The sequence below is a fragment of the Scleropages formosus genome, chromosome 1 (genome assembly GCF_900964775.1).
Source record: "Scleropages formosus chromosome 1, fSclFor1.1, whole genome shotgun sequence".
Taxonomy (NCBI): Eukaryota; Metazoa; Chordata; class Actinopteri; order Osteoglossiformes; family Osteoglossidae; genus Scleropages; species Scleropages formosus.
This window is the reverse complement of record NC_041806.1, coordinates 11,430,526-11,453,185: the sequence shown is the minus strand read 5'-3', so window position 1 is coordinate 11,453,185 and position 22,660 is coordinate 11,430,526. Positions and strand designations below refer to the sequence as shown.

The 22,660-nt window shown below is 45.4% G+C and overlaps 1 protein-coding gene across 2 annotated transcripts; it reads right to left on the bottom strand.

The window, feature by feature from the left end:
• Window positions 1-2,990: 2,990 nt before the first annotated feature.
• Window positions 2,991-22,110, bottom strand: LOC108934730 (transcriptional activator MN1-like). 2 transcript variants are annotated; one of them, XR_003798137.1, is made up of 3 exons: window positions 17,343-22,110; window positions 4,109-4,373; window positions 2,991-3,390 (listed from the first exon to the last, which is right to left on the bottom strand). XR_003798137.1 is itself a non-coding variant. In XM_018752788.2 (2 exons), exons 1-2 carry the CDS (start codon window positions 20,842-20,844, stop codon window positions 4,180-4,182), a joined length of 3,696 nt encoding a protein of 1,231 aa, XP_018608304.2. In that variant the 5' UTR covers window positions 20,845-22,110; the 3' UTR covers window positions 2,993-4,179. The 2 variants fall into 2 exon arrangements, 1 of the variants encoding a protein (XP_018608304.2); XM_018752788.2 differs by having other exon boundaries at window positions 2,993-4,373.
• Window positions 22,111-22,660: the final 550 nt, after the last annotated feature.

Genomic DNA, 22,660 nt, shown 5'->3' with positions numbered 1-22,660 from the left:
AAAGACACAGCAGGGACGGACCCACCACCAATATACCAGCTCCCCTCCTCAGTGGGCTCCAACCAAAACCTTTTTGCATTCCCCCGACCTCAACATCCCCTCCTCCAGCCCCTTGCCCCACAGTGAACGAGCACAATGCCCATTAAATAATAGCACACAGCACAAAGAACACATTTACACAGTACAGTTTTTTTTTTTGACAGCAAAAAACACTGTATGGAAAAAGTCCAAACTCTTTCCCCAAGTATACCACCTCCCCCTCAGCACACATACTACTGTGAGCTGTACCTCTTACTCTTTCTCCCTTTCTGTGCAGACGTGGTACCACAGTATGTGATTTACTGGACAAAATATGGCACAGTGCTCTTCGTTCTTAATCAGCATACTTCAGTGCTGCAAGCCCCAAAGCCAAGGCTCTGCAAAAGGAATACTTTAATAATCACATGGCTGCAGAGGGCCCCAGGAGACGGTGGCCCATTCAGTCTCTCTCTGCACCCTTGTTGCTTGGGAAAAAGGCACAGAGGGGCCACATTCAATGCACCACCACTGAAGGCTTTGAGCATCAGGGAAGAAGAACTTAAATCAACACTGCAGTATTTTCCCAAAGATGCATATCACCTTTAAACAAATACAAGATGTATTTATAGGCATTTGGTGTGTAAAGCATGGGCCAGCGTTAGGGTGAATCTTATGGTACGAAAGGGAGAGTCTCACAGATGCACTTCTCTGGCTGCCCCTGAGGCTCTCAACAGACATTTGTTAGTGTTAGTTTTGTTATTCTTTGGATACTGGAAAAGTAAGGAGAGAAATGGTTCCCTGCCAGCACCCAGCCTCCTCCTGGTAGTGCTTGCATGCATTCATGAGAATGCTGGACATAAGAGCTATGCACACAGGAATACTGCAGAAGAAGATGCACATGACTGTTTTTTCCCAGAGAGCTATTGTTCAATCAGTCTGTATCATTTACATTTATTCATTTAACAGACACTTTTTTTCAAAAGAAATGCACAACTCATAGAAAATGCAATGTGTGCATTACATTAGCAGAAAGAGAAACTCGCAGATGCATGATTCTAAAGGACAGTTAGTTACTTACCACCATATTAACCAATGTACATCACACAAGTAGTTGCATAAAACTTTATCCGAATATAAACGATTCCTAATCACCTTCCTAATAATTTTTTAATTCATTACATCACCTGGCATAATCACTTCCTATAATATTTAGTCACCAGAAGTTTTCACGAAGACTTCTCAAAGAACCATCCTCACCCATTTATCCCAGAATGACAATAAAATGATTATATAATGTGATGCCAGAATTTCTGAAGAAGAGGCTCTGATTTCTGGAGGAATTGTGCGGCAGAGCTCCTTCTCATGTCCACCTTCTGTTGCTTTGGCTGGCTGAGAAAGGGTATATTAGAGAGAGAGGCGGAAAGAAAATATCCACACTTGAAATTACACCCATCTAAAGTGCATCTTATCTTAGATAGGAGAAGATGTGTAGATTACCTTCTGAGCTCCTTCAGTGCACTACACAGAATTAGATCCAGGCCCAGATATTACCTATGGAGTCAGGCACAGCCAGTCCTGCAGGATACTAGAATGTCAAATCAACCAGGATAATTCTGCGATTTTGAAAAGATTGCTTCAGGAGATCTTCAGTACTGTTCAGAATAGCAAAACATTCTCACTGCCTCCACAAAACTTTTACCACCTTGTCAAAGGGACTCTCTTAATACAGGTCTAGATGAGGAGATTCCTTCTGTAACTGAAATAACTGAGCTACTTAGGTGATAGTGAAGGACTGGACAGGGTTCAGGTCCTGTAACTATTACTTTTACTGAGAATTTTTTCCAAGAGGAATCACAATGTCTTTATCCATGTCACTGACTGCTCATTCACATAGTTTAACGCTATAGTCACTTAGAGACCTGATTATTCACCAAAGCAAAACACCTTTCGCAAAAATACAGCAACATTCTCAGCACTTGGATTCACCCCTGCATATGACCCTCAGCAAGCTGTGCATAAAATGGAAGGAAGCACATGGTTTATTTACCCTGTTGCCAGTCATGGGTGTGTTCCACATGTTAAACCCCAGCTTTCTTTGCTTCAGAAGTTACCATGGGTGCAGTTGGCAGTGCGTGGGAATACAGTGAGAGTGACTGAGTGCTGGGGACGGAGCCAAACACACACCCACACGACACACTACAGAGAACAGGACACCCACTCAATGTCCTGTTAGAGGATATTGATGGCTGCAGTAGGAGCTGCTTGGGAGTGCAGCATTGATCCCTGCTAACTGTTCATGCAGATTATTGATGAAGATTTGCTGGACAGTAGCAAAGAGAAAACACGGGGTGAGAAACCTCAGAAGCCAAACCCACCCTAATGCTAACGACCTCAGCCTCACTGAGCAAGTGAAAAATCTACATACATGTATTTATTTAGCTGACACATTTCACCAAAGCAACTTACAATGTTAATCTACCTACAGTTATTTACCCATCTGTATACCTGGGTAATTGTTACTGGAGCAACTTAGATTAAGTAGCTTGCTCAACAGGAGCCAGACATGAGATCCAAAGGGAGCAGCTCTAACCACTATGCTACCAGCTGTCCTGCTTATTCATGGAGTCACCATTTTTACTGAAGCAAAACAGGTTAAATAAGCATGAGTACACAATCTTCTGTGTGCTACATGAATTTGTATTAACATTATTTAGAATTTAAGATATTAACATGTTCAAACACATTACAACGTAATTTGAAAAACTGCAGTGTGAAATGTGTAGAATAAACTGATATGCATAAATACATTGTATACACTATACATTTGCTGTATATTTAACTCAAACACACCAAGCACAGCCCACCATTAACATCATATTTATTGTTATTTAGTTGCTCAATAAAACATATACAGATATATACAGTATGCAGGAAAACAGGAGACTGCACTTTACATATTATTAAAAAAAAAAAAAAAAAAAAAAAAAAAAAACTTGTCGAGTTGTCTTCACAGCCCTCCATCTACTGTTCCAAAGATCAAACTAAACTGATTTATTCAAAGATTACAAGATTGCCTAACACACAGCAAAGTTTGTTATTTTACATGTGCAATACCAATACTCTTTAATTTCCTTTTTTTCCAACCCACCTGTCCTCCACTGGAAGTACAGTATACCAGTGCTGGATCTTCTTATGAAAATGAAAAAAAGGGAAGAAGAAAAAGAAGTTGGGGACATTTTGTGGATGCTTCAGTGGACTTTTTAAAGTGGGTCAGGAAAGCCGTCGACAAACTGTAGACTAGGGAATTTTGATGCAGGATGGCAGATAGGGGATGGCAGGCTGCATTTAAAGTCCGTGTGTATTTCCATACACCTGAAACGGGAGCGCACCCATACAGCTCAGATACGTTCTGGCACATGCTCCAGCTACCCAGGTCACATTCCACCCTCCCTGAGGACTGTGTCAACTGCACAGCGGCACCGCTCACACTTGCATTAGATTCCAACAATGATCGCATATAAATTTCAGATTTTAATGGGGCTTAGAGGGTTTACTTGAGAGAATGGGCTGGTGGTTCAGCTACTACTCTTAAGGCTCCTGCAAAACCCATCCCAAAAGAGCTTCTTCCCTCAGAACTGCACTGTTCCTACTCCACCCCTGTGGGAGGTAGCATTAGGGGTGCAAACAGGGAGGAGCGACCAGCTGGACAGTAATGGCTTTGCAAGTGAGCTCTAACATTAGCAGGGATTACCGCTGTGTGACATCACCATGCAAATAAGGGTGTGCTGCAGCATGGCTTTTCCAAAGCCAGCTGGGTGTCATAGCAGAGTGCACATAGTAATAACAAAACACTGAAACATTTACTCACACTGCAAAAAGCATGAAGAAAATCTCAGCACTGATATAACATAACCAGAGGTATTTTTTCATTGCTCTCACTAGAAACCCTCTTGACCCTTGTTTACTTGTTTTCTTAAAACAAAAATTAAAAAAAAAATATCAAGTTGAGGTTTTCTAGGTGTGACTGTGACTGGGCTAACAGATTCACCCTCCCAGCCTTGTTGTACATAGGTGTGTTTGTGTCTCTCACCTGACCAAGATTTACATCAACGTGCACCTCCCCTATTCATGGTCACTGTGGTTACGGGTGTTGCTGCCAGGTCAGGTGAGGGCTGCCACAAAGGTGCCAAAACGGTTTGAGATGTCTGAGTGCAGCGAGCGCCAGGAGGAGACGGGCCCCCCACGGGCCTTCCCATCACCCAGCTCGTCCGTGCAGTGCACGGACAGGCACTGCAGGTGGCTTCCAACAGCTCCAGAGGTCCCAGCCCCACCCTTGGTCTGTGACAAGTCTGCACCTGGGTGGAAACACAGAGAAAGGAACAAGGTAAGTCTCTCCTGCAGTCCTCAGGTAACCAGAGCAACACAGTGGTTGAGAGGCTGGACTTGCACTAAGAATGCAGTGCTTTTGTACCTTTCAACAGAGCATACAACCATACAGCAAGGAGAGGCATTTATACTCCGTGAGGATCACAGGACTTCATGGAGTTCACTCACCTCAACTCCAAATTGTCCTATTAAATCCAGTATTTTCATAAGCATGTCATCTCACCCGGAGTTTCGGGTGTGATTGAGGCACTGATTAAAATGTGCTCTCAAACCCGTTCGACTGGAGTTATCGGCCCCGCTGTACAGGCAGCTAGAAAAGTGAGCACAAAATAAACTTTAATCTATGTCTCCGGATATGAGTGTCGGCTAAGGAACTAACTGGAGCTGCAGGAAAAATAAAAAGCCAACCAATTAATGAAAGACATCTACAGTAATGAACATTATAATTGCAAACACACCCAAAAACACTACCCGGCGGGAATATGAGCAGTAATGCAGTTTCCTAAAGCAAAGGCTTATGTGAGCAGAATTAACAGGGGTACAATCATTTCAGAGAATCTGCAGTACAAGTACACATCAATTAATCACCTTTATTTCCTTTCATTTAGAATAATTTTCCATATAATAACAGTGAACTGCAAGGTGAACAGGTCTATACTTGACCTCCTTCAAACTGTTCACAAAAAGATGGTCGAGTTACTGCCAGGAGAAAGTGTCTCACCATAAATACACTCCGAGTGGCCTGCACAGCTTCACCAGGGAGTTCTGCTGACTGGTCAACGGTGGACACTAAAAATAAGTCCCTGCAAGTTCTGGAATGCACTGAGACCCCTGACTCAAGGTGGGTTCCTGAAAGTGGTACTGCAAGTGGATGCCCTGGACCAACTCGTGGACTGGACAGAACAGCTCACAAACCCATGAGGCAGGTCAGAGGACACTAAGAAGACTCACCTCTGACTACTCTGCTCTGACTTGGAAGTAATGAGACTCTGTTGTGCCATTGACCTAGTGTCACAGGGTGGGGCAGGGCCTCTGCAGAGCTTGTATCCTGCCCCAGACATCCTTTCAGAACACAGTGCACACAGCACAGCAAGGTAATGAAGATCCATTTGATGAACATCCAGACTCTGGGGCAAAATTGCTTCTGTCAAAGTGTAAATTTATACACCGCCCATCTCCAGTGAAGCCAGAAGATTGAGGAGGAAAAAGTGCTGGCCTAAACTATATGTAAAAGCACAGACTGTCACGGCCCATCCCCCAAGACACAGACAGGTTTCCTGTGCTGGAACCGGGGTATCAATACCAGTGTTAGTACTGCAACCACAGCACTTCTCTGCTTAGCTCAGTGCCTTAACTGGCCTGGGCCCTTGTACCAATACTATACAACACTGAGGTCTTCTACAAAATTCTGGTCAACTCTCACAGTTGCTGGTAGCAAAAGCGCTGCTGGGGCACTTCTGCTTGACCAAATGCAGATGCAACCTCAACAGGTTACTCCACTCCTCACAGCAGTTTCCTACCCTCACACCTTCCTTCTCTCAAAGTTGCTTGTCTCTTCCAAGGCTGGCAGGCACTGTCAGATGGCAACCATAGTGCTGTGTTAACAACATGCAAGACTCAAGATTCAAGAGTTTGTCATGTGTACAGTAAACAGTTCGTTACACCATACAATGAAATTCTTACTCTGTGAATCTTCTCAGCAGCCTACATAAATTGTAAGGACATGAGGAAAAAAAAAACACAAGGAAAGAAAAACACAAGGCATAAATCACAAATTTCCAGAAATTACTATTAGTGGAAAATCACAAATTTACAAAAATCACTATTAGTGCAAAGAAATCCAAGAAACAAAGTTATATACATATATAAAGTGTGCAGTGCACAATGTAAACATGGAAGTCGTACATGCAGCAGGGGCGTGCAAATCGCAGGCAGGAAAGCAGCCTCACCCCGAAGCCTGTCTACGCCGTGGCTACTGGAACGGAAAAGTGAGGAGGATCCAGCAAAAGGTCGGGTTTGCCGCCACCTTCCACACTCCCCTCTGAATGCCCGAGAAGACAGAAGGGGGTGGGAAGGGAAGGCAGAGGCTAGGGCTTGAGACAACCACAGTGATTGGTGGCAAAGAGGGGCGGCGTCTGGCCAGGGGGCTCTGCCTTACACCTTCATGACACCGACACCCGGTTTTCAGCCCCAACCACGGCACTGAAACATGGAGACGGGGCAATGCGGACAGCATACCGGCCTGGATAGGCAGCCAAGCGTTGGACTCACGTCGGCTGACACAAAGGGAATCTGACAATAGCCACCACTGCCCCCAGAGCCCCCTGACTTTCTCCCAGAGCCCCACACCGTCTGTTGTCACTCACTGTATGGCCCACATCCCAGGGGAACATATACAGGCCAGGGTGTGTGTCTGTCTTTCTCTCTCACACGCACACAGAGCCTGGAGCATCTCCCTCTCTCTCCCTCACATACACAACAGCAGATTAAAAAGTAAAATCAATGATAAAAGAAGAAATCAGATGTAGCAAAGGTCTTGAAATATATAATTTGTGCACTTTCAAACCAACCTTTAATTTAAATGACATCTCTCCGTGTGTTTCCTTCAATAATTTTCTTTCCTTTTCCAGTGAAGAAACGCTTCTGTTTCAGCAGCCACAAAGCCCCCCTTTTCCTAGGCAATTTCCTCATTAAAAACAGTTCAAAACCTTATCGAAAAGTAAAATGCAACCAGATATTAAAGACAAGTGCAAACATTTTCAATAGGTTAATTAGCTAAGCATTACTTAATAAATGCTAATTATATTTTCAGAAGAGAAAAGATAATGAACATGTCCGTAATAGAGTATTGTGCCTTCAACGCAATTCCAGAACAATCCGCTCCATTTTAGCTCCATTTCCCTGCACACACTGCAGGCAGGGAAAACCCCTTTGACGAGTCTCCACTCACCCAAGAGTTCAGTCCAAATATTTCTCTTCTCTCTTCTATTTCTCTCTCTCAGAAGTAGAGTGTGTGCTGCCAACCTGGCATTGCCCTTAACTACCATAACCACAGCGGGACAAAAGAGCCATTATTGGCTTTACTACGGTGTGAAACTAAGCTCCCCAGCATAGACGGCACACCTCAGGAACACTGAATCTGAAGTTTTGCCATCCTATTCTGCCACCCCACCCTGGACCACCTCATCTTCGCCAAAGCCAGAAGACTGCCTGGTCCTTGGACAGTTGTCCCAGTCCACCGCACATGAGCAAAGGGAATGTTCACAGGTGTTTGAGTACCTCTGAATTTCTCACATCTGACAACCCCCCACTCTAAAGGCAGAGACCAGGTGAAAAGTGCTTGGCCAGCAGTCAGTGGTCTCTCTCTTTCTCTGTGTTGGTTAGTGAACTAGAACCTCACAAGATATCCCCTATTGCCTGTAGACCTCTCCCTGAGCACTGGGCACAGGTGCTATAACAAGGTGCTAACTGTGCTATCCATTTATAAACACATTCCAGAAGACAAAAGTTATTTTATAGATACACGTATCAAATCACTCTTTTATTAAAATTATTTTAATTTAGCTGTTTTTTCGTAAAGACAAAAAACATTGGCACAGCTGAATAAAACTCAGAGTTACCAGAAGCTTTGCACCATAAAGCAGAAAACAAGCAAAATAAAGTGAGGAGGTGTAGAGAGCGCTATCGGGCTAACTAGGAAAACACTGCTCACCTTAACTGCCTAAAATATCTGGTCACACAACACTGCTCAACCGTGATGGTACCTTGATTTTAAAAAATATAAAATCCTCCCATCATTGTATGTTTTCTTTTAAACAATGCTTGCTTCCCCACAGCATCTAGCCCCATCTTTCAGCTGTGCCATTACTTGGCCCATGTGGCAAACGGCTCCTGCAGCACTCGGCATGCCAGCACTAGCTGTTGGCGTGTTGCTGTTTGTTGTTGCGTCACACCAAGAATTTTCATGTCATACAAGGCGAGGGCGTACAAGATGCCAGAGTCCTGATGTGTTGTTTTCTTTAATCGTACAGGCTAACTTTGTATATGTTCATAAAAAATGACAAAAGAGAAAGCAATAATAAATTAAAAAAATATTATGAGACACACAACAACATAGTAATTTAAATACAGTGTATGTTTTCAATGGTGCTAAGTGGGGGCAGCCGACAGTGGGCCAGAGATCTCCCCTTTCCGGCTCCTGCTGGACAAGGTCTGTCTCCTTGCGATCAGGACAACTGGTCTTTCTGCCCGAGTACCCCTCTCAGAGAGGCCGACCCTGGGTTCCCAGGCTCCAGCGTCTACACTGACACTCCCGCTGCCCTCCTTTTTCCCAGCTGTCTCTGTGTTCTCTGTTGAGGCAACTTTAACCCCTTCCTCTCTGGGATTAGGGGCTGCTGTGTCCTCTCTTTACTTCCTTTTTCAACCACCACTTAAGCAGAGATGGTGGACCAAACATTATACTAATTACGAAATGTGACTTTTATCAGACTAATAATGTTTCAAAAAAAAAAAAAAAGGTGGTGATGTGTGTGGGTTTGAGCAGTAGGAGTGGTACAGCAACAGCCACCTGCACACACATTGCCAACCAGGGAAGGACAGGAGAGCGAAGAGCAAATGAAACATGGCTGCAGAAAAAATCTTGAGGCAGGGGTAGCATGATGTGCCCAAGACACACAGGTGGCCCAAGGCCCATGTGATCACTTCACCCATCAAAGTACAGGCCAGGTGGCAGCCAAGGTGGGTGTGCAAACATATCTTCTGCAGCCTTCAACACCCAGAAAGCCATCTACAATTTTGGAGAACTACTGTCTACATGCGCTAAGAAAAAATACCTGCTTGAAAAATAATGGAAGAGAAATGCACAACTTGCAACCACTGTACATGTTACTAAGTTGTGTAGCTATAGATATGCTATATTAAAATCATATCCATAACAATTTGCTTGGAAGCCTTGTCATAATACCCATTTAAAATTAAAGACAACACAGAAGAGTTCTTCTCACATAAAAGGAAGGTATTTCTTCAAGGGGGTATTATCAGCTGTAAATTGTTCCATTTTCTGGATTTTTAAATGAACCTCAAAACATGCATGTGTGTGCATGCACTCACATGTTCAAAGCTCCTCTGCTGCTCCCACAGGGCACCTGCTCACAGAGAACCACATAAGACACTCGTTGGGAACTGCTCATCCTATAAATAAGCGGATCCACAATCACATTTCAACAATGAAATAACGGTCTCCCCCCTCATCTTCTCTATATTTTTAATGTCTAAAGATTTTGAATGCTTATTAACTGCTGAGGCCACAAAGCAGCAGATCAGAAATTTTCTGTTTTTTGCACATTAAGTGCAGCTTTAGGGTGGAGGGGGCTATATCTGAAGGGACTGAGTCAACAACTGTCAGCAGCATCTTGTTAGTAATCATGTTCTCCTACTGTAAATCTTACCAGGGCAGGAGACATGAGTCAGGTCTAAGAACTAATTCATGAATGCCATTTAAGATTATCTCTACTATTATCTTTAAGCACCAGTGTGGTATTTATAGCACATTATAAACCCTCTGTTATTGACATTATAAAATTTTATGTAAAGAAGGAACAGATGACAAAACGAACAAAAAAAAAAGACAGGGTGAAAATGAAAGGCAGTCTATTTTTGGCTGCCGTTAAAAATGACATCCATTAGTGTGCTACTCGGCAACAGAACCAAACCTCAGCTGTTCCTCACAAGAAGAACTCCTCTCTCTCCTCCCAGGAGAAACGTCTATAATGTCATAACTTGTTTGTCAGATTTTCAAAGTGAATTAGAAAGAGACACCCGATGACTCCCTGCGCACTGTGAGACGCGCAGTCGGTGGGGTGCCCTCACCACACACTGCCAGGATGGAGATTTATTTTCGCAAACAGACAGTAGGGAGGACAGACACAGAATAGAAAAGAGGAAAGGCACTCGGATTGAGGCAGTTCACTCGAGAAAGCTGCACAAGCACCTTCAGGTTTAGCCCAACAACCGGCTAATAGCAACCATGGGACGAGGTGTCTGTGTGTGTCACAAATATCACTCCCAAGGGTTTGGACGCCCTTGACCTATGGCCACTTGCTATGGTGACACTGTCATTCCTTTCCTAAACAAAGTCCTGTCCCATATGCCTTCATACAAGCAATCCCAAGCACTGATACTCATCCCCCACAAACTTATCTTGTATTCTTTCTTCTTTAAAGAGAGGGACAAGTGAACCAAAAAAATGTAATGTGCAGTAGCTCCATAGTCAAAAGAAGGGATACATGGTGATAAATGGTATGTTGTGCGCAGTATGGCAAAGAAACGCCTTATCGCCTTTCCCAGTACAACGGAAGGGCAAGCCACCATAAAACCCCTTTCACTCCTAGCAATCCTATAGCCGTTGCATTTGCAGCTACAACAAAAGAACCTAGAATGAGGTAAAGAGTAAAAAAATGCCTGCTGGAGAACCACACACTAACACACCCAGAGTGTGTCTTTCACATACATTTACACACCAGTCTATGCATGTCTATTTAAAACCTGCCATTTAACAGGGAAAAAAACTGCAGAATAAAAAGGGGAGTTAAAACAATAAAAACCATTCAGGAAAAGAAAAAAAATAAAAAGAACCAACATCTCGAAATAACACTTGTCTCCCTGCTGCACAGAAAGCTGTAAAAATGGACATTCCAGCACACACACGTAGTGCCGCTGTACTCTTCTTCAGGTTGTGCAAATTCCCCGTTTGTCAGGAGGAGGCACTTTTGGCATGAAATTACCTTTGCTAATTACTTAGATTATATCTAGTAAAGATTTCTATTCCTGTTGCACAGGGGCATGTGAAAGCATGCACAACATTACAGAGGAAGTCGATACCAAACATGTGCTGTGATGGATCTGGAACATGGGGGGCCCCAAGCTATTTTTTTAATTCAGAAAATGTCAGTCGTTTTTTTTTTTTTTTTTTGCTGGAGAGAAAAAAAAACACTAAATCAAAACTACTACGCACGTTACATGTTGTCACATAAGAAACGTCAATAGAACAAATGTGATTTTAATAGCTTGGCAAAGGTGTGTGACCGGTTGCGGTGCAGCTCTCGCAAAGCGTGGCTGAGTGTGGTGACTAATCTATAAAGTGACTTGAATTCCATTAAATGGTTTCCTAATCAGGGCAATTCAGTACAAAGACCACCCCCAGCCCCTGGCACAGCAGGCTACATGGACACTTTACTAAGCTGCTCCAAGCTTCTCCTCAAGCACAGATGAGGTACTTGCTCAAATAAAAGGTGACGGGCGTGATTTAAATGTGAACAGCGGATGGGAGAACTGACAGCACCAAAAGCAGAAGGTCACAAAACTGGAAGGAATGGAAAGGTCCTGCTGGTATGAAACTGACAACACAAACAGCTGAACTGTGGCCAAAGGCTGAACAACACACTAGTCAAACCTGGTCATACATGGTCTCTCTATGAACAGAGAGAGAAATGGCGATTGAAAAGCAAGGGTGTCAAAATGAAATTTGCAGCACTGGGGGAGATGGTCATCATGTATCACCTACAGTCAAGCTTCCCTGGTGCTGCCCATGCTGGTCTGATTCAGCTGTGGACTACACAGGAGAGAGGGCAGGTAGTGGACCCCCATAAGTGTTGTCAGCTTCATGTCCCTAGTCCCTTCCTGGTGTGGCCCAACAACTCAGGGAAACATTGCAGAAAAGCGGGGCTTCAAGGAAATGTGCCAGGGAGAAAGATGGAAAGCAGAATGCTGAAAAGCACTGATCGCAGTCAGGAGTAATATGGGAACTACAGAGCATCTCCAAAACTCCCAAACCAAAGTGGAACAGATTTTTGTCACAAGTTTCTTATATTTTCTGCTTCTATACCAAGTCTTACTGACTGTTCTGCCAAAATTTCACTACATCATACAGTACATGTTTTTAAATAATTTTATTTCTATTTCTGAGAGTCCCGCTATCTCATTAACAGTCATCTGCCTGACTTACTCTTTCCAAGGAGTAAAAATAAAAAAGCATGTTGACAACTACACAGAGGGTAGCAGCTCATTTCCTCACACTATACAACAGTCTGAAGGGGCCCTTGAGGACCATTTACAGTGACTTGCGCAGATTCTCCAATCCGATTTACACTCATAAATAAGTCCCACACGTCTCAGTCCAATTGTCTGGCATGATCAATGGGAATCAGCTGAGAGACTATCACATATCCTTTCTGTCAGGATACACCGGCTGTCTCTCTGTCTCCTCTCTCTGGTGTGCAAAACTGGGTTCTGACATCCAGCCTGGAATCCCCTTGCAGGAAGGTATTGAGGATACAGCAGCTATCCTCTGTGTATCCCTGTGATTACTACATTTGGGATACAAGAGTAACACAAAGCTCCTGGGGGCATGTATAGATTTGCACTAGGAAAACCACAATGCAGTGTTACTGTCTGATGCCACTTGGCGTAGCAGATGAAGACACAGGGCCAGAGGGTGCAAAGAACCAGAGGAGGTCTCTGCATTAAAGCCATCAAGAGGGCAAAGTCAAAAGGCACCACAACTGAAAGAAACACTGCCAAAATTAACAAGTGGGTGTGCATGCATTAAATCCCACCAGCCTGATATGGAGGATATTTTTGATGGTCCCTGGCACAGAGGCCATCTTTAGGGTGGCACTGTCCATCCACTGTGTTCAGGAGCTCTCAGATGGGGGGCAGTGACAGCTCTAAATGCCCTTACTGTTGCCACAGATCACACCTGGACCAGCCCACAGTCGAAGGGGCTGTATGCCATCTCAGGGCAGTAAAACTCACCTTGCCATAAAGTGCCAGTACAGCCCATAAATAACATAAAGAGTCTTTTCACCTCCTATGACCTGAAGACCCTGCTCAATTCAGTCCGCAGACTACACGCTACATGTCCACAAATCCACTATTACAGGGAGTCAGTTGAATGGGCCATTTAAGCTGTAAGAAACTGTGAAATTGCAGCCCGCAATTCCTTTTAGAATAGTCATTTCCAAAAAAACAAAAATGACTATAAATGTAAGAGCACCTGCAAACACAGATAGCCAGTACATTTACCTGTCAGAAAAATAATAAGCATGGTGGCCCAAGGTTTCGTGATTCATTCCTTTTATTAAAACCAAATTTTTGTTTGGGGAAAAAAAGATGAAAGATGCTTTCTGCCTGATTCTCACTCATACTACAGCATACAAGAATTTGATATCTGTATTTATAAAGAATGTAAGTGTACACATTACAAACTATGTATTTTGCTTTAAAAGTACTGATGAACCAAGTGTCCCAAATTGATATTATAACCGCAGGGTGTCATTACATTATTTTTATCTTGTAACCTTACAAGCACTTTTACAGAACTATTATTATTATTAAGTCTTAAAACCCAAGTACGTGTCTATCTTAGGGTGATCTGGAGAAAATAAATGCGTCACCACCACCTGTATAATTACCTGAAAAGCAAACTCCTCTACGAAATAAAACAAAACCCGTTGCTCCTGCTGCTGCACTCGGCACGCAGCATGACCACTTGAAGAACCGTTTCCACCTGGAACGACTCGAGTTACCACAGGTTTAATCGCTTCATTTAAGACCGCTAAACCCCTATGGTTCATCCAGTGGTGAAGTGTTTGGGTCCCGGTATGAATCCCACTCATGTAACATGGATACAATAACGGTACCCTCTCATACAAACGAGTACAGTTGCCTCGAACAAAGGTGCCCACGACATAAGAATAAAAAGCGTTATGTGCAAGAATTACGCGCGCCATGTAGGGTGTAGCTAGCCTATGTATCCTGTTTTACCTAGCACCGCACCTGGTTTCGGCTGTTTTACACTGGAGCACAGTGCACAACCGAGAAAATGTAATGAAGTTTTTCTTGCACAAGTCTTAATGTGAATTGTGTGATGGAAAAATTACAAAACATGCACTGCTTCATCTTCTGCGTGTTTCCGCGGACTGGGCCCTGTCGTTGTGTAGAATAAACGACACCAGGCGGATCCCTCGAACTGCAGGGTATAATTTCTGTGTCATTCTAGAAACGGTTATGATCATATCCGTTAATGTTTTCGGCAATGGAGTGTATCCGCAAAGCCGACAGTGTTATTGGTTTCATTGATAAAATAGTGATTAAAATCGCTGCACGAGCGTATAACTCTCCTTTATGAAAATCACAGTTTCACTACACTTTTTCCCGCGAAGATTAATCATCCCAATTAAATAATTGAAATTAACTCGATTGTGAGCAGCTACAAGTGTCTCTGCAGTATGTGTGTGTCACACTGTGATTTGTGCGGAGAGCCTATCGATCGGCCTCCGGGCGACTGGCACAAACTAGCTGCAGGGCGCGAGAGAGCAAGTAGAAAAGAGGAGGCGCATCATCGGACAAGGCCGCGCTCCACTGACATACCTTTCGGAATAAATCACGGGACCCGGCGGCTACAGAAATGCGACCGGGGCTGGCGGTTCTATGCTGTGCATCAGACCCAAAGCGGCTCAGCGAGATATGAGCCTCGCGCACATCCCGCGCGCAGTTAACCAGAACAACGGCGCAGAGGAGCACGTATTTGTACCGTGTGTTCCGACACGGACATCGCTGCGCAGCCATGTCAATAAGTACTGCCGAATCTAAGGGTGGGGGTCCACAGAGAGCGGGCGACACTTCCGTCTACAACGGAGTCGTTTTTAGGAACACTTAAAGTTTAAACCGCTACAGAACCGTTCTTTTACATCATTTGGAAAAACGTAACTAGAAATAGTTCAAAATTAAACCACTTCACCACTGTGCAAATCCAACATTTTATTACCTAACACTTAACGTAAAATCACTAGAATATTAGAAGTAGCCCGGGAGAGCAATACCGAAATAACTGTGTGGTACACACCGATATTATTTTTCCAAAGAAAATGTCAGAAGTACATAAATGTATTTCTATTTCTTCTCGTAAAATGCGTAGGCCTGTTTTATTATACACAACATTGAGTCGGACATGTCCAGATTTCACTTATTCCTTCATTTATAATTTCAATCGCTACTGAAAAAACGTCGCCAAGATATCATTTGAAACAATGAAAAAAAATAGCCTATAATTAGTTATTTCCTTAAAATGTTATTACTGTCCCGTTGTGAAACAATGGACAAAAACAGTATGAAACGGCGCTCGTGCGCCTCTCTAATCCCATTACACATGCTCTCAGATCAGACACACTTAATTTTACATTTTGGAAAACGCTCGCAATTACCACAGCAGTCATGTTCCATCCCAGTGTGCTACTTCTTCAGTGTATTAACTGTACATTAATGATAAAATGCCAGTATGTAAGCACTGTTAGCAGACCACACACTATCAACCAGAGTTTGACGAAATTAACATGGGTACAAATGCCCACCACATCAACATCACAGTGACAATTACGTTTTACGGTCCTCAAGCTGCATATCAGATGTGAAAATGTATTATACCATAGCATGCATGTAAATCTTTCGTCTTAAACTTTACTGCAAATTACGCTTTTTAATTTTTTTTTCTTAAGAATTAGGGAAAATTGAGACATTTTAGATATTCTGAAATTATACAACGCTAAACTGAAAAATTCAGAAGCAATTAACGCTGGTATACGGTGCAGTCTATTTTATTATAACTTAATAAACCCAATTTTTTTTAGAAATTATCATCATTATTAAGAAAAAGAAATTGTGTCTTCCAGTAATTCCGAGTACATTTGTGTAAATGTCTGCTCGTATGAGCTCTGAGGATTCACTCCAGAAAAGCAGGTCCGAAACTGCGCAAACTGCGGTCGCTTTGACGCCCTCCTTAATCGGAGAAGTAACTAAAAGATGAGATGATGCCCCTTTCACGCTGTGCTGCCCTTCCCGGGTTACCACATGTGAAGTAGGTCCACTTTTCCCAATCTGATGATCATTCATAATGAGAAAAACAAACCCCAGGAGCGGGAGACCCCTGGTGCCAAACGCCTCTTTTCAGAAACGCATTTATCTCCCTGCAAACTCCCGATAAAGGAGTGCAGGAATGTTTACTTTGCTCCTTTCTTTTCCATTCAAAGTTTCCTCCCCGCTTATACAATGTCGCACGTTCTGCAAATACTGCAATAAATTAAATAAAATTAACATACTCCAATACTTCCAGCCAAACACACTTAACGCGGCAACCAGTCTATTGGAGTCACAAATCTACGTCTTTACTGCAGAATTTCAGCCCTTAAGTCCTTACTGAGCCTATATTCACCCTTTTGCTTTTATATTTTAGTTGTTGAATTTTCAGTATTTTTGTCTTTTTTGTTCTCCGTTGCTAAGTTAGGTTTCTCATTTTTTCACACAGATAAACTCCGTATTGCAAATATCTGCTCTTCGATAAACTGAAGATCATCATAATCTTTAGAGGACCCGAGATAAGCAAACTCCGCAAAACGACAAAGCATCTGAGCACAAACTACAGCGACTTAATGAAAAAAAGTTTTAATTTGTGGTTTCACCGAGAAACGGAAACAGGGCGCTAAAGCAGTGAACGATTCCAGGTAAACATCCAAAGTGCACCACTACTCACTGCCTTGCTGTCCTAATACAACACCGCTCTTCTCGTGTAGGACACTGGAAGGCACAAACAACCAAGGGACTGCTGATTTTCTTTGATTCATTTAAAGTGTTTAAAACTTGCTGGATTATTTCAGACCTTGCTAAATATGTGGCACAGAACGCAATGCGCATCCTACAGGGGACTGACGGGCTTTAGTGTGGATGGGAGAAACGTGCACTAGTAAGTTAGCTTTATGTCCTTTATTTTCAGTGACTTTGTTACTGGAAGTCTTTATAAATATAAAAACACACAACCATCACGGGTAATACAGCAGATAGAGACAAATAATGCATCATGCAAGCATCTTTACCAGTGAACTGGTTACCTTCTTTGTTGTTGTTCTGGCCTTTTGTCTTTTCCCAGAGCGTTATGGCCTTGTTGTCCTCTGGCTCATCCAACAAGGACTTGTCACTGGGCACATACCACGTGGCGTGCTGCTCTGCCATCAGGGTGTCAAGGTCAATAGTGCTGACGGAGCCTTTGCCACCATCCGGGCTGCAGCTGGAGAGCTCACTGTCCCCATTCTGTCCTGGGCAGTCCACCTTCTTGGCGTTCTTCAGGGTCAGCGGCTGGTCTTCGGAGATGCTGAACTGCTGCCGCTGCAGCTGGATCTGTGCCTGCAGGATCTCCAGGGGGTGGATCTCATCCTGGCCTGAGGTGCTAGAGGGCGTGCGTACTTGCTCCACACCAGGTGTACTCGGATGGGTCCCACTGCCATTCAGCCCGTAGCTGTCAGGTGTAGAGGTAGCATGGTTCACCATTCCCAGACTGAGTGGCTTCTGCCCATTCATCAGTCCGTGGTCCCCCCTTTGCATCTTAGGTGAGCCGCTGACTAACGGGCTACGGCTGGCCTTGGGGCCACTGTGGTTGTCGGAGCTAGAGGAAACCTCATCCTCATTGGCATAGTGAGCAGCCCCAGCAGCCCCGCCTTCCTCTGGAAACTCCACGTGTGGGGAGCTGCCGTCAGACTTAGTCACGCTCTGGATGCCACTGTCCAGTGAAGACATGAGGTCAGGCTGATCTGCCAGCAGTAGGTCACCTCCTTTGCCCCAGGTGGGCGATGTGAGTTGGTTCTCGCTGGGTGTGCCCCCTCCCCTCTCCCCCATGCCGGCAGGCTGGGCCTGCTGGCTCGGACTCACAACAGGGTTGCTACTGTCAGAGGAGAAAAAAATCCCGGGACTCACATGCCCGCTATCCCTTTTTCTCCTCCCCCTCCCTCTCCCACTCCCTGTTGCCGCTTTCCCTTCACTCCCGGGGGTAGCGTCCATGCTATAATTCGGGGAGAGGGTGCTGGCTTCCCCCTGCACCGGCTGGCTTTGACCCGCAGGTTTACCCCCAGCACCAGGCACCTGGCCACTCTGAGAGGAACCGCTCTGGAAGTACTCTGGCACAGCACTTGTACCGGCACTTCCAGTACCACCATTAACATCCTGCTCCGTTTGACTCAGCTTCCGTTTTCCCTCATTCTGGCTCTTCTTGTTAAACGTCACATTGAGGTTGGGTGCCCCAAGGCTGGCAATCATGTTCTGGCAGGCCGTGGAAAGGGCTGCCAGGCAGCTCTGGCCAAACACGCTGTCCTTAGTGTTGGGTTTGCTGAAGTTTCCCAGGGAGAGCGCTCCCAGTTTGCTGACAGAAGAGCGCTGCCCGGGTGGGAACTCAGACTGGGGTGGGTAGTTCCCTGGTGAGGCGTTTACGCCCGTGGGGTTGCTGTGATTCTGCCCTTGACGGTTCGTCCCCGAGTATGGAAAGGGAGGCTGGGACCCCAATGGAGGTGCCGTGAAGTCTGATGACCTCCTCTCTGAGGGTGTGTTAGGATGCCCCCCACCAGGGGACTGCATCTGGCCCAGGTTGCCTATGTTGTTACCAAATTGCGGATGCACCCCAGGAGAATGTAAGGCCTGCACATGTCCATCCCCTGCCATCCTCATGGGGTCCTGCATGCCCATTCCATTGACAGCAGGCCGGTACATCATACCAGGACCACCTTGCTGGTGGCCCATGTCATGAGGGCCCACCTCACTGGTCACTGCAGCAGCACCACCCATCCGCCGCGAAAGTATCTCCCCTGGCTGATGTGGTCCAGGGAACCACGTGCTCTCCTGGGTCATATGAGCATTCTGGCCCTCAAAGTTGGTCATCCTGCCCCCATTGTCCCTCTCAAACCCAGGTTGGGGCATGCTCCCAACTGGGCCCCCGTGTACCATACCACTTGGATTGACATCTCCATGATGGCCCAACTGCTGGAGATTAGGCTGTCTCATTCTCTGCTGCTGGTTGCGGGAGGCCATCTGCTTGATCATCATGGCTGCGTTCTGCCGCTGCTGTAGAGACTGTTGCTCCGGGCCAGCATGCTGCAGCGGGGGACCAGGGGGGAAGCTGTCTGTGACAGGGGGGGTGAAATCCCCCTGGAGCCCAGGATAGGCAGAAGGAGATAGATGGTTCTCTGGGTTGTGCAGGTTGCCACTCCAGCTGTTGCAGTTCTCTCCGCTGTGACCAGCAGAGAATTCAAACCTTGGCCTCTTTGCCACGTTGAGATAAGGAGACTCAAAGTGTTGTAGTCTCTGGTTTGGGGGATGCTGAGGGGGGGCTGGCCCTGGCTGCTGCTGCTGCATATTGAACATGGGGTCTCCATAGGGGTTTAGATTCCTGTTTTCCAGTCTCTGTATGGGATATTCAAATTGGTTATGCTGGCCAGGCATCATGACTCCGCTATCCGGCATGCCAGAATTTGAGGAGTTGGAGTCAGACTGGGGCGGCCGAGGCAGAGCTGGTGGGCAAGAATTCTGCCTGGCGAGCATGCCTGCTGGCTGCTGCTGCATCAGCGGGTGTCTGACACTGACGCCCAGCTCCATGCCCATTGACATCTTCCGTCCATTCCCAAACCTTTCAAAGAAGACCCCATGCTGGGCTGGCTGGTGGGCCTTGGGGACCCCTGGCAAGCCAGGGGCCCGGGACATAGTGGTGTTGCCAGGGAAGCTGCCGCCACTCACCTGCCGCCCCGGGCCGTAGTGGGGGAGCTGAGACTCTGACTCAGAGGGGGAAAACACTGGTACATCAAAATGGCCTGACGGGGTCTCACTGGGGTAGGTGTAGTCTAATCCCTCAACGGCCCCCTGTGCAGGCAGCCGGCGGGCCTCCAGGCTGTGGGCATCGGAAGAGGAGGTGGCAGAGAGACCATGGAATGAGGCAGCTCGGTTTGGCGACTGATCCAGAGGCAGACAGGGGGCCGGCACAGCATGGCTTCCACTGGGGGGTCCATGATGCTGGAATTCTGGCATGGTGGCCGATCGCTGCTGCTGTTGTGGAGCAAAGCTTTCTCCACCCTGACCCTCGACGAGTGGTTCAAAGCCCTCACTGAAGGCTTGTTGGGGGCCCATTCCATTGCTGTTATAGCCAATGAGTCGACCCCCGTGCAGGCAGGACGGCCCAGGGTCGGGGCCCCCAAATGTGCCTCCAAAGTGCGGATGGTGCTGATGAGAGTGAGGGTGGTGGCCATGCGGGTGTCCGTGATGAGGTTGCTGGTTGTTGAAGAACCCATGCATGGATGGCGGCTGCTGCTGTTGCTGAAGCCCCCCTCCATGGATTTCAGAGTGCCCTCGCTGGTGATAGCTGTAGTGCTCCCCATTCATATTCACACTGAGACCTAGCATAGGCGGCTCATTCATGGTGCCCATTCCTGGTTCCACAGGTCCCGGTGGCCCAGCAGTATGGAAATTGGGGCCCTTGTAATGGGAGCTCATGTTCAGTCGAGATTGGTTTAAGTTTATATCCCCTTGGCTGGAGACTCTGTCGTTAATCTGGGAACCAAACTGCTCCAGCCCAAACATACTTCTCGATCAAGCCTGCATGACCGACGCTGCGCGACTCACTGTGTCTGTTGTCGCGGTGCGCTCTCTTCCTTCGCCTCTGAGAAACAAAAGCGTGTGCAAAAACAGCTTCACCAATCAAAATATTAAAATATCAAAGGGAAAAATAAACAAAACTGGGCAACACAGGATTTCCAATAAATAAAATTCCTCTTAAGGCCAGAGCAAAAGTTGTAGGTATTTCATGTAACAAAAAAGCCACCAGAAAGTTCACATGTTTTCTTCAAAGAACAAGTGAGCGTTTAAAAAAAGTCCTCTCTAAAATAGTGCAAAACAAAACAAAAAACTAACATTATTATTAATTACAATTAAGAACTAAATCTACAGACTGTCTAGGCGCTTAGAAACTGATTAAATATATCCCAAGCCGCGCTGGTCTCGCGGACTTAGGTCGCACTCCGTCAAGTGCTCCGATAAACTTATGTTCTGCGCGAGGCGATAAAATGGTATTTGCAATAGTCAGTGGCTCGACAAATATACGTTCCTGCACAATCCTGTATTTCCAAGAATTGTCGAAAACATTTCCTTTCTGTGAAAAGTTGAAAAAAATTCGTCTTGATATTGACAGGTTGCACGGACTGGGCTGTTTTTTTTTTTTTTTTTTTCCCTCTTTCTCCAAAATGTATTATTCCAGCTTGTTGTCAAATGTTCCTAATCTAGGCGATGAATATCAGGTCTGCTGCGAAGACTCCATAGTCCTTCGGTTTCGCAAATTCAGTTAATTATAACGTGCACGAAAGACCGCATAAAAATGGAATAAAAACGTCTCATCAAAATGAACGAAACAACTCGTTTGTGCGAAGAGGCTCCCGACTCTGACTCTCCAATCAATCCTAGACACTTGGCGGCACCCTTTAAACGATCGGGGTTTCCCTCTTCATGTTCAATTGCCCACGGAAGCGAAAAATCCACGTCCTGGGCAGCTTGTGCGAGTCTTTCTCTTCAAATGTCAGCCGCGTCGGGTACCAGTGCTCTACCCGCACCACACGCACATAGGCACACATCCGTGCACTCCTGCGCACGCCTCCTCGCTCCTGTTTATTTGCAGTTATGCCGCACGTCACGCTCGTCCCGTCGCCGCTTCAGCCTCTCGCGCTTGCCCTTTTCCAGTCGCTCCGAGCTGCAGCCCCACACCAGCTGAGAACTAGTCACCGAGAGATCACACTACGCGCAACGTTTAGTACTGCGCGCCGGGCGCGTTCAAGAAAACGAGCAACAAGTTTTGCCTTTCTGCAATCAGTTCCATGCACAGGATTCTAGCCAATGGCAGACGTCGCTGTCCGGCGACTGGGGCGAGGCTACCTCTTAAGGTAGTTCATAATAAAATGGACTGCGATCCTAAAACAGCACTAATTCAAGAATCACCTTAAAAGAAAGTTCTTTCCGCTGAAGCTGAGCGTGTGCAAAAGTGTCAGGTGTTCTTTCTTGTTCTCGTACTGTTGTATTTTCTCCGTTTTTATTTGTTTTCTAATTAAATGAAGACATTTGTTTCGTATCACAGATAATGTGTAGAATTTTATTCCAAAATTTCATCAGAAAGTTTTTATGATTTGCAGTAGGCCTGCCATTAGGCCTACAGTTTCTCCACGCGACACACACACCGGCTTAAAATATGTATTTTTTACTACTATTTTTTGGTCGTCAAAATTCAGTAATTCGATACCTCATAGCGGCCATTGTTAAAACAACCTTTCACCGTCAATCAACATTCCTTTTAAAATTAACTTCCAATTACCATAATTATATTTTCCCTGATTAAAATCCGTGTGTGATTAAA

Coding starts and splice junctions, on each gene's coding strand:
- LOC108934730 (XM_018752788.2), bottom strand. CDS start 20,844: ATGTTTGGGCTGGAGCAGTTTGGTTCCCAGATTAACGACAGAGTCTCC. Junction 4,374..17,342: donor CCAGAACAACAACAAAGAAG/GTAACCAGTTCA, acceptor GTTTCCACCCAG/GTGCAGACTTGTCACAGACC.